Below are 12,314 nucleotides of genomic sequence, written 5' to 3'. Positions count from 1 at the left end.
ACCGGCACCGTAGTTCGTTGCCAGCTAGTGGGGTCCTTCCTGACACGAGGGCGCTGCAGGGTGGCCCTAGTGGTCGTGTGGGTGATCGTGATGACACTCCTCCAGGAGGGTGCCTAGCCAGTGGAGCGTAATTGACTACCTCAAACAAGGATCGTTAGGAACGCGGAACGGGAGGGACGACGTAAATGTACTATACAAGACGGGGGCACGAGAGTGTTTCCCTTTAACTGGATTCCAAAGTGTCTCCGGAGAGCAGGCCGACTCTTCCCGGTTCGGCCAGCGCAGCCGGTCCGCGTGGTGGTGCCGGACATCGGGACAGGAGTCTCGGTCGAACCGCCATGGCCGCCATCGTCAGTTTAACTAGCCTGGAGCTCGTCGTTGCTTAATTGTAAACGTTAAACCTACAAGTCTTGCAACACAGTTGCTGGTAACGGTGCAGTCTACAAATGCCCATCGATTTTACATTTTTACAGTACCTCGACTGGTCTTTGCACTCCGACACTTTGGACCGGACCATGAAAAGAAGACGAGAAAAGGAGACAAGGTTGAACGTGAGCTGGGACGCCGAACGGATGGTGTCGTTCATACGTACGGCTCGAAATGCAGGGTGGTCCTTTACACACTTTCATGACCGCTGGTCGCGGCTGATCGCGGCACGCGTTGCCGGCCGGTTTCTTCGTGCCGTACCAGACACACTGCAGTATCCTGTACTTGATGCCTTGTCCTTCGCAGGCAGCATTACACTGTGGAAGCGAAAAAAACGGACCAGAGAACAAGGAATTTGTAGTAGCGCATAGGCCTACGGCGATGGTAAGGAGCTGAGGATGTACCTCCGACCATGGCTCCACGCGCCAGACGCCCTTGCAGAGCTCGTTGTAACACTCCTGCTTGGTGACGGGCTTCTCCTCGGCCTCGCACACCTTCTCGGCGCTCCGTTGGCCGTCGAACTCACAGAACACGTCCCGCTTCTGGAGGGCCGTGTGCCACGAGAAGCACTTCGACTGCTGACACGGGCTCCAGTCGGTCGACACCCATCGGGGGCACTCGACGTTGCCGCACTTGTCGATCGTTTCCGGCACCGGGAGGCCGGCGTCTTCGCAGAAGCTGTTGTCGACCGTGCGGCTCGAGTTGGTCATCCGCAGCATACAGTGGGCCGATCGTAACTGTAATGAGCGACCCGATCAAAGGTTTTAGAAGGTTATACAGTTGTTGTTATACCAATTGGTTATATTGTTGTTCTTGTATGAACAAAGTTAAGTATAATTTAGTGAGTAATATTGTAACACCGCCTTTTTATTTGCCCAAATTAAAATTAATGTATTGTGTCATCAGCATCGGCTCACCTTGTAACCTCCGCCATTCGCTCCACATGTTTGCGAACATTCCGACCACGGAGTAGTCATCCACTCGAACTTATAGTCGTCCATCGCTTGGCTGTCGTGGCTCATCGGCTCATCCGCGGCGTCACCGGTCGTGCGAGACTTGAGCAGTTGATAGACGTGCACCGGTCGGCCCGATTCGTCCTTCTCCTCACGCCCAATCGACCCGTCGAACGGATCGAGGCGCTGCTGCTCCATCAGAAACTGGCGATTTCTAGTGTTGCTGAATGTCTGGAATGGCCAAAGAAGCTACCGTAGAGAAGAGCAGACAGGAGATTCGAAGAAAAGCAGAGGAAGGAGAAAATTAGTACAAACAGAGCCCCAGAAGCACGTCCTTTCGTTAGTTTAGAAACATGTGCCGAAGAGTTTAAAACAAAAGTAGGCATTCGAGTGACTCGTGTGAAGGCTCTATGGTGGGCTCTAATAGATAGGGAAACGTACACCTTGTGCCTCTAAAAGTGACCAACATTTTACACTAATTTAGTAAACACGCATTAATTTGGCGAAGTTGTGCGCCAGAACCATGACTGAAAAAGGTATGAATGAATTAATGTGAATGTGATCAATTAACGGTTCAAATGAATCCACGTCATATGGACAGAATGGAACGATAGATATTGAAAGTAATGCAGTTTATCTCGGATGTGGAACATTACCTATTTGTGTCCATGTGTGTATGCAGTAGGGTCGGGTGCGGTGTTTGATGACAAGGGTTAGGTGGGTGGGTTCGTGGTGGACGGGAAGAATGAAAAATTCAAAGTATAATATCGGGTTTATGCTTTGCTAAGTTCATACATGTCCACACAGGAATATTGTTATCAGTAGCGGCAGGTCAGTGCAAACAAGGCATGGTTAAGCTTGTGGTCAGTAAGCAAGCGATCGGAAAAGTGCCTAAATGAGCAAGCATAAAATCAGTACTAGAATCCAGGTGATGCGGTAATGGAAAGAATGAAATAAAATGCTTTCATAAACAAGAGTGGTGTGATTCCAAGAAAATATTAATGAATTCTCGAGTTTTAAAGATTCGGAGTTGGACTTAGGTTAATGGATCTCTATGGCTCTCTATCCAGACTAACTCTTATAGAAAGATAAAGTCTTAGGTAAGTGTAAAATTATATTATTAAATCTAAAGTAATTAAAAAAAAGCAAAAAACAAGCAATGTTTTCTTTAATTTTTGCTAGGCTTTATATAATTTTTTACTCTGACATCGATCAGCGTAGTGTTCGCACAGGAAAATGTTCAAAGTGGACAATAAATCAATATAGTATCTATCTATTATTAAAAAAAAGAAAATTAATAAATAAGTATACAATATTGAAACGTGGTTAATCTACAAAGCGGTCGTACATTGAATTAGCTATCGAAAATCAATGATAATATAAATAAATTTAGTTTTGAACAAGTCTGATAACACCAAAGGTCGGTTATCTTTTCGATAACTTTTCCACGCCACCCACACGCGTTTAAAGCACGAAACAGCTTATCCACAAAGCGGCGCATATCGAGTAGGTTATTGGGTTGTTTTTCGACCCGGGCCATCATCGACAGCTCGTCAGGCGCCGTCGTTGGGCGAGACCTACTGATAGGCTCCAGCATTGGCGTGCGATGGATGGAACGGCCCCCGCGGGGATAGTTAAAAGTGTGGTTGATTTTCCATCAGTGGCGGTTCACGGGGATACTGAGCATCATTAGCCTCCATCCGGAGCCCCCCGAAGGTACCCGAGATTGGCCGCACGGACGATACGATATTTGCGTGCTCTCGCGGATCAGCTGTGATATTTTCAGGCTTAATACTACCGCTACTGTTATGGACGTGTTTTTTCTCGGTTTTGTTTATTTGATCCTAACCCCTAAACCATAAGCCGTTGCGCCAGATTGGTTCGACAGCGTTTGCGAGCCGTTTTAGTTCCCCGGTAGGCCTCTACCCAACCGATTGGTTTGTTCTCCGCGACCGCGACCACTCCCAAACGGGGGAAGAAGAAGGTAAATGATCAACCGTGTGGAGGCCCGGCCATTTCGAGCTGGCCGAGATTAACGGGATAATTATGTCCTATAATAATTTATTTACGAATGAAAAATAGTGCGCCCTGACACATTCCGTTCGTGTGAATGCTTTTAATTAAACCGACACCGCAAACGGACTCGCGCCCACGGGGTGGAAAATCAGTTTTTCTCCCGGCCCGACCGGCGCGGAGATGCTATGCTATTTATGTTGGTATGGGTTTGGGTGCACACTTCTTTTTTTAACACATGCCAATGTTTGCTGGCCAGCGCCAGACCAGATGCAGGCTGGCCGATTGTTTGCGATTGCAGATTGTTGAATGATTTTTGTCTGATTTATACAAAAAGCGGGTGGCCCGACCCGAAGCGATCGCACGATAAATGTTGAATACGTTTGAAAATCAATTGCGAGGCCATACAGGGCTCAATATGTCATTAAGAGGTATAGTATTGTGCGCATGCATCGTATGGCCCATCGATATTTTATTGTGTTTAACAAAAATATGTTCAAATTAATGCCCGAAAATGAACGACCTGAGGAAGCTTCAACCGGTAAGCTGGATACTAGATATTTCCTACAAAAGTTAGAAATTTCCTTCGCAAAAGCAAACCCAAATCAGCCAAATGCAAACGCTTCGTAGCGCCGGGAATGAACGTAATGTAAAATGTGATGTAGCTACGAACGAAGTGCAATCTTTGCTTGTACTTTTCCTCACAAAGCATATCGAGAAAAGCGCGATTTGTTCCGAAAGAAAGTATGCTTTGGTGTACACCATTACAGTGCGTTATAAAATGGAAAGAAGGCAAGAACATGCAAAAGCGATTAGAGAGTAGACGGAATGTAAGTAAATCAAGAGGAACAAACAAGATTACCAACATAACCAAAACTCATCGTTGAGTGCAACGGACGCATTCAGGGTACAGTTTCCCGACAGTTGTGACCTTAGAACCATATAATGGGTGAATGATGGGACATGCATCAGCGAAAACGTACACACAGAAAGATCGTGCAGCGTTGAAAGCACATTTGAAACATAAGAGATGCAAACGTGTAATCGGCAAACAGAAGGTAATGCCATTGAGGAAAGTTCGAGATGTTTCGAGTGAGCCTCGTGCGACTCGTGAGGTGCGGTTTGGCATAGTTTTGGTAAAACTCCTCATCTCACCTGTAGGCCGGCCAGTAGATGCTGGAAGTGAGGCATGGGCATCGTACGCGTGCCGGAACTGGCGGCGGCGGAAGCATCCGACGCCACCGTACTGCCGGACACGGTCATTTGCGAGTGCGACCGGAGCTCCTGGCCGGGTGTTAGGGTTTATTTTTGTGTGTTTTCAGGGACCGATTCGAGCACCGAAAGGGAGTTTCACGCATTTTTCGAGCAGTTCGAGTTGGTTAACAAATTATTCGCGTTATTGCGAGAACGAGAACAGAGAAGGAAAGAAAGAGAGAGAGAGAGAGAGAAAGAGATCGAGAGACGGGTGTTGAGGTTAATATAGCTTGTCTAGAGGGATATTGGAAAAGGGATAATTAATGTAGCTGCATTTCATCGTTTTACTAGCACCACCTAGAGTCGCCTTTGTTAGCAGCGTATATCGTACTGGGCTGAGGTCATCTTGTAACTAAATATATCACTGCTGCTTCACTGCCCTGAGACATTGCGACTTACCTCATCGTCTGGGGCGTCGTGGTCGTTGGCATTTACGTCGTGTTGCTGTCGTTGTCGGTTTTTCCCCCGCTGGCGATCCCTGTTCCGTCGGCCACTAGAATATATAGGAGCGATCGAAACTACTTAATGAAATTCTCACTTTTTTATTGCTAACGGCAGATACAGCCAAAATATTAAAATTGGATTGGATTTTGCCCTGGTCTGTTTTAAGGCGAAACTTTGGCAAGGTTTTAGGCTTAGGGACCTCATCATTGTTTAACAATTAATACTGACAGTAAGGTCACGAATCAAGCAGACGTAAGACATTCCATTCTGACGGTGTCGTACCTCTTTTCATCGTCGCTCCCGTTAGCCATGGCGAAAGAGTTCGCGCGCAGTGCGTTCAGGTCGGCTCCTTCCCGATGGCGTTCCTGGTCCTGATCCGTTTGCCCTTCGCTGCCCGGCTTCGGTTTCACCGCCAGCCTCAGATCGGCGTGGCTGAGACCGGCGTGGCACGTGTAGATGCCGGCCTCGCGGAACGTCACGTCCAGCACGCGGAGGGCACCTTTTTTGGAGATTTTGATTTTCTTCGTCTTCAGCAGCGGCTGCTGGTCCTTCGACCAACGTATCTTCGTCCGATTGAAGCGCTTCACCGGGCACTTAATCTTCACCTGCGTCCCGTAGAACACCGTGGCCGCCCCACCGATCTTGAGCGTGATCTTGTTCTTCTTCGGATCGTGCTGGATGAAGGTGGAGTTGGTCCCCGCGATCGGTGGTCGCTGATCTTCCGGAGCGCATGCCTTCGTGTTGCAGGGCTTCTTGTCCGGCGGTTTGCTGCTCGGGCACATCGAAGCCGGACGCTCGACCTTGTGCTCCTGGGCCATGATCTGTTTGCATTCGACGCGTCGCTCCTTGAAGCCACCGCCACAGGATCTACGCAGAAGAGAGGAGAGAATTGAATGATTGCCAGTGCCTTGGAGGGGCGGTGTGCCGGGTGCTCTGGCGCTTACTTGGAACACTTGCTCCACTCCGACACCTCCCATCGGACCGGGCAGTCGATGATGTTGCAGTACTGCCGGTCCGGTTGCGGTTTCGTGGTGCACATGCTGTTCGGAACGATCATCGTGTTCTCGCCACCGCGGGTCACCTCGTGGATGCAGGTCACCTCGCGCGTCTGGATGCCGAACCCGCAGCTCTTCGAGCAGGGCGTAAACTCGGAGTAGTTCCACCGGGGCGGACACGGAATGTCGTTGCAGGTCCGTATGCGTGCTTCCGGTTTGGTTTCGGGGGAGCACAGGAACGGCGACACTATCTTGCCGGTGTCGTCCCGTACGCAGTTGATGATGAGCTCCTCGACGCCGCCCAGACACGAGGCGCTGCAGCTTGTGTAGCCTTCTTCGCGCCAGGAGTACGTTTTGCCCGGCACGGCCGCATGCACCTTTATGTTCTCCACTCCCTGTCGATTTCCGTCCCTGAAGAAAAGATGAGCCAAAGATGATCAGGTTAATGGAACCGTAGGACCCTTACTGCATGAGGTCTTCTAAGGACTGAAAAAGACAGAAATGAAGCTAAACGGGTCAGTACTTGAGATAGGACTCCTCGAAATTGTGCGAGTAGGAGCACGGCTCCATGACGCAGCGTTCCACCTCGTCGAGCGGTTTGTAGGCGTGGCAGAGCGAGTCGTTCAGCACGGCGACGCGCTTGGAGAACTCGAGGAAGATCTTACACCGGAACGGCTTCCGGCGGATCCCTTCTCCACACGTCACGCTGCACGGTGACCACTCGGTGTCCTGTATGAAGCTGCACATCCCGACGGTTGAGTGGTAAAGCACGCAGATGCAAGGGACAGAAAGCAACAGAGAAAGAGAGAAAGAGATAGACGGAAAGAAAATGAAGAATAAGCGAGAGAGTAATGACCTATCAGGAAGTAACTTCAAGGAAGTTAAATAACTTCTGGAACCGAGTATTTTGCATCAATGATTAATTGCAGAAGAATAGTTAGCAGAGGGCCATTGTTAGCGAAGAATGGTCATCAAAGCAAACGGGGCTGTCAAACATCGACCAACTGACGGTGTAATTAAAGACATAGTCGGCTACGAATAGAAATGTGGCCCAGTATTAGTGAATGAAAATTTAAAAATTAATGCAGAAAGATAATGGTACGAGCTGATTCCATTAATGAGCCTACATTAACCTACTACCGAAATTCAAAAATGTTTATCTAAGACATTATTCATACACTATTTAAAAGCATTCTGTTGCTCTGTTTTATTTTTACCGTTGCTTAAAGGTTATAGGTTATATGATTTTGTTTTACAAAAGTGAAAGATACACTAATATTGCGTGGCACAGTATTTTGTTGAATTAAATGTTGAACGAGAAAAAACACGACAAGTCGGATAAGGCAAATTTAAATACCCTTGTGGGTCTAATTGGAGCTGGTAAACGCGGTTAGTTGGAAAATACACAGCCAGGTAGCATTGTGAGCATGTACAAAGCTCTAAATTTGGTGAATAAATTATTTATAATAATTTCACACTCGCACCATTTATTTAAATGCGTGGCTCGACATTTAAAAACATTCGGTTTTAATGCCTTTCTTCAATGGTAATACGACGAACTGATAGTGAATTGATATTACGTATTGAATGAACCTACAGCACAAGCGAAAAAGCCTTTGAAGGTAAAATTGAACGATTCGCTTTTTCCAGGAAGTGCATCGGAGACCTGGAACTCACAGCGTGCAATCGAGTAAAATTCAAACGGGTCCGAAGCCACACAAAACGGCCGTTTGACGGCCGGGCCGAGCATTATTTTGCAAACCGTAGACCCTCACTATGATTGATGTCGGAAGGTCCTGCACAATTGCACATCAACCCGCCGTGCCCGCCGAGAATGCAGCTGAGCATAAAAACAAAAGCATCAATCAGGCCCATTCAACAAATGCAATAAAAAAGTCACCTTCGAAGGCAAGAAAATGTGATATGCTGCAGCAGGGCGTACGTGGAAAAACATGCACACGCTGTTGGAGGAAATTGAGAAAATAGCGATGAGCACGATGAAGCCGTGCTGCTTCGGCCGCTTTCGGTTCCTCCCTCCACAGCGGAAGCGCTGATTCCAGATCGTGTCATGCCCGTTTCCCACGTCGTGCAGGCCACGTCGGTGGCTGGTTGCATTCCAGAGGCCACCGGGGCGTTCGCTGCACGTTGTTGGTTTGAGATTGTTTTCAGATTGCCATCCGAGCCGGTAAGTGAAGGTGAAAATGTGCTCACGGCGTTGATGATGACGCCTTGTGGATGATGAGCATGGTGTGGATGGGGGCAACACATGGATCCCGGCACCGGTCAGTTTCTGTAAGATACGACGCCGGCCGACAGAATGCTTCCGGTTTCCAGTGAGTGGGATGGGTTGGTTGGAAATTGAGGCATCCATTTTGTTGCTGCATTCCTTCGCCAACGGGAGCTCTCCGACAGGTCAGATCGGAGCTCAGCAGCCGGTAAGGTGCAACACGAACCGTACACTTATTGCAGAAAACGACACTCATCGCTCGTGGACCGAGACCAGATGATTTGGCAAATGCATGTCGAGAGTTTACGTTAGTTTCGGGGCGATATGGGTGATTTTTGTATCGTATGGGGGCAATGTAAGATGCTTCTTTTATTTGAGTGCGCTAGTGCTTGTCCATTGAGGTGAAACAAATGCTCAAAACAATTTGGAAATCTGCAAAAACTAAAAAGAAATGGCAGTTAAGGGCAATTGCAGCGTTGTTATTGATGATCACACCGCATGCAATTGCGTGACGGAGCAGTAGTTTGATGCTAGCGTTCTGTCCTGTTTTTGTTCGTGAAAATCCTAATGTTGAATGGATGGGTGAGTCGCAATTTGAAGCGATGGCAAAACGACGATGCAATGATTTGCTGCTATCGTGACTTACGTGGAATGAAAAATGCACTCGAAACAACTACCCAGCCAACGACTTTATCAGTTTTAGCCGTTAGTGTGAGCTAAATTGAGTTAGCAAATTTTGAACCAGTTTAGAATCTTTTTTTGAACAATTTTAAAAATTTCGGAACTCGTTGGATGTTTATGAAAACTACTCAACACAATCATTCTCTTATTAAAGTTTGTCATTGTTAACGAGAGCGGGTTCGATTAATGGGCGAACCGAAACGGTCTTTAATTTAAAGATAATTTTATTTACTGATTGGTTTGCCATCAAGCGGTGCATTAAACACGTTTTGGCAAATTATTATGAGTTGATGATGAAGGAGACGCCTAGTGCTGCTAAAAATGGAGACGCATGGTGTCTGCTAAAAATGGAGACTTATGGTGCCCCACAGAATCAGTAAGGTTAAACAAAACTGTCCTATTGAACAGAAAATGTTTTTATGCTGTGGGGTGTTTTTTAATTTACTCCACAGTTTCACAATATAATTAAGCTGTCGACTAAAGGCGCGCGTCTCATATTGAGTGGTTAAATTCCGTGGCTTCTCGGAAATGATCTCGAACGCAAACTTACGTGGCTTCGCTTGGCACCCGCTGGGAAACGATTTTCTCCGCCTTCGGTAGTCGGTCCTGTCGCAGCGGTTGGGCATAGTACGGCTGATCGTTGTACGTCATCAGGGTCGGGTCGCGCTCGATGTGCATCGAAGCTTTCTCCTTCATTAGCGCCGTCGCAATCCGGTCGGCGGTCTGATCGCCATCGCCAAGATCGGTCTCTTCGCCAGCGGCCGGACTGCTATCAAAGTCCGCCGACGTTGCCGATGACGGTGGAATGACGACGATGCCGGCATTAGAAGTAACCTGAGTCCCGCTCGCACCGCTTGCGCCCGAGGAAACGGAACCTGCGTTACAGATGATGCCGGTGGTGCAGGGTTGACCGGCCACTGGTTTGGCGGTCGGGTCGCACTGACCACTGTAGTGTCCGTTCGTGTCCATACACTCGACGCTGCGCACCTGAATTCCGCTACCACAGGACACCGAGCACTGAAAACGGAAGTCAATCGGAAGGAGAAGTAGAACATTAGCTTTATCGGTGGATCGCCGTGGTCTTTGGTTTCCTAGAATGGGTTAATTAGCCATCGAAAGCGTCTTTCACTCCAAGGTGCAAATTGAATAGGGTCGAACCTCTGAATTGGCCTGGCCGAAATGACCGACAGTGACCAACATTTCCCTGTCTCTCTCTCGCTGCCCGAGAGAAAATGGCACTTCTGCAGGCACACGGTCCTTCAAAACGCACGGCCAATAAAATTTCCCGGGTTTCCCGTGCCTTATGGGCCGTTCATAAAATGCCATCGAAGGCATCCGTTTATTACGGTGGCGACGATGTGGACAAATCATATTTCGATGTCGGACCGACGGGCACGCTTGGGTTGTAAATCAATAAATTTCTCGAAATTTACGCAACATCAACGCCACGCTGTTGGCGATGCCCGGTGCCGGGGATGGTGACCCGTGCCTCGTCGAGGCATTTTTGGTGTTTTACGAAAGAATAAAATAATAAAATGCCCCAAACAAATCTTCCGACCAGCGCACGGACGGAAGTGGCCGGCATTGGCTCTGGAAAGCCCACGCCCAATAATTCGCCCAATCGAGACCGATGGAGAAAGTGTGTTTGGTCCATATTGTTTGGTAATGTGCTCTTCGGTGTCTTTGAAGAAGGCATTGAGTGAAGAAAAATAAGCGCATGAACGGTTCGGGCTGGCCGTGTGTTTGTGATTGTTCGTTCATTTTTCCTCGACCGGGCGGGCCATAAATTTACAGTCGGCAAATTTAAATAGAGCCATAAAGACGCTGCTTTACGACTGTTGTTACCATAAGCACCCACTCGATCATATTTTGTTAGTTTTCATGTTTTATTCGACTGCCCCATCCGACACTCGGTTCCACGGACGGTGGAAGCGCTCTCGCGTTTGCCAATCCCAGCCAAGAACAGGGTGCCGCACTCTTCAGGACGTGGTGCGGAAGTTTTATATGGTCATATAGTGCGCTACAATGTCGGCAAGTGACAAGCATTGGTGTTCTGCATGGCTTCGGTGCCGGATTGAGGGTTATACGACAGGTTAGTGTTAAAGGTTCGCGGCATGTGCATTCGAAAGTCGTGACAATGTTGCTCAAACATGCAACATTAATCTTGATTTAAAAGTGAGGAAATCGCGCAAAGATATACATTTTGCAGCATAATTGTTTCAATAAAAAAGGACATTTGTCTTCTCAAAACATTTGACCTCATGCCATGTATGTTGGCGTAAACCGCAGTAAACAGTTGTCAAACTTTGTAGGACTATTCCCAACAGTCCGAAGAGAATTAACATCTGCCTATGGCGGTGGAGCGCGAACGATTTGACAAGAGTCTGAAACGAATAGGACACCACAGGGACGCGTCAAAAGCACTGGGCCAAAATTTAATGGACAAACCATTAGAAACATTTGATATTGCATTTATTATTGACTTGTAAGCTTCAAAACCCGTAAAAAATGCAGTGATTCTATTTTGGATTTTCCGAAAGTATCCGTTTTGTAATAGCAAAAAAATGAAGAGTAACGATTTTTGATAGAAGCATTCGAAAGTACAAACACGTGACCTGGATTCAATGTCCAAATTTACCAAAGGTTTCAAAGAGGATTTAGCTGCGCAGTTTTCGCCTGTTAGTTGTGAATCGTCTTAAAATTGTTTGTTTTTGTAACTTGTATTATAGTTGTTAGTGAACCTGACCCGAAGATGCTAGTAGAATGCAAGTTCGCATGTTTCAGTTTGCTAGCTAAACAATTACTACTATAAAATTATGCACTTGGCAATCGTTATGTTGGAAACGCGGCCGATACTCTTGCAGATGTTTGCGGGACTGCTGTGCCTCCGCATGAGCTCCAATAAAATCACATAAAAATGTTATTTCTTCTACGAAGGACTACTAGAAACTAAACGTGTTGGGGAAAATCCAATTTGCATTCGATTTGCTTCCGGATGCGGCAAACAATCGTTCCAAATAGCACCCGGTCATCACGGGTAGAGTGAAACTTTATGTTACCCGGCCTAAGTAGGACGAAGTAATCGACACGACGATTATGGCCATCTTCCGCGTCTGGCAGGGCACAGCACAATGATAAATGCAACATTCGTAATGTGCGATGCAAGCCTTGTGTCGAATGCATTCCACTCGCGGCGATAGATTGCCTGCGGCTACGAAACGGCAAATGCAATGAATGGCAGGATTTATGGCTAATTATACGACTGTGCGGAGCTTTATGGGCTTTCGCTGTGCCAAACGCATGTGCAGCGCGCTACTGCCG

At 47.5% G+C, this 12,314-nt stretch overlaps 1 protein-coding gene across 1 annotated transcript in view; it reads right to left on the bottom strand.

Moving 5' to 3' along the window:
• Positions 1-370: 370 nt before the first annotated feature.
• LOC128270778 (protein madd-4) overlaps positions 371-12,314 on the bottom strand; it is a 143,453-nt gene continuing 131,509 nt past the window's right edge. The window contains exons 9-18 of the mRNA XM_053008196.1: positions 9,544-10,010; positions 6,609-6,824; positions 6,035-6,496; positions 5,373-5,957; positions 5,046-5,139; positions 4,548-4,676; positions 1,344-1,628; positions 831-1,163; positions 593-743; positions 371-501 (exon numbers count right to left, since the gene is read on the bottom strand). Of these exons, the coding sequence (XP_052864156.1) occupies positions 383-501; positions 593-743; positions 831-1,163; positions 1,344-1,628; positions 4,548-4,676; positions 5,046-5,139; positions 5,373-5,957; positions 6,035-6,496; positions 6,609-6,824; positions 9,544-10,010 (2,841 nt within the window). The 3' untranslated portion in view covers positions 371-382. The remainder of the gene's footprint in view (positions 502-592; positions 744-830; positions 1,164-1,343; positions 1,629-4,547; positions 4,677-5,045; positions 5,140-5,372; positions 5,958-6,034; positions 6,497-6,608; positions 6,825-9,543; positions 10,011-12,314) is intronic.

The sequence above is a fragment of the Anopheles cruzii genome, chromosome 3, assembly GCF_943734635.1.
Source record: "Anopheles cruzii chromosome 3, idAnoCruzAS_RS32_06, whole genome shotgun sequence".
Classification (NCBI taxonomy): domain Eukaryota; kingdom Metazoa; phylum Arthropoda; class Insecta; order Diptera; family Culicidae; genus Anopheles; species Anopheles cruzii.
This window is presented reverse-complemented; position numbering and strand designations above follow the sequence as displayed.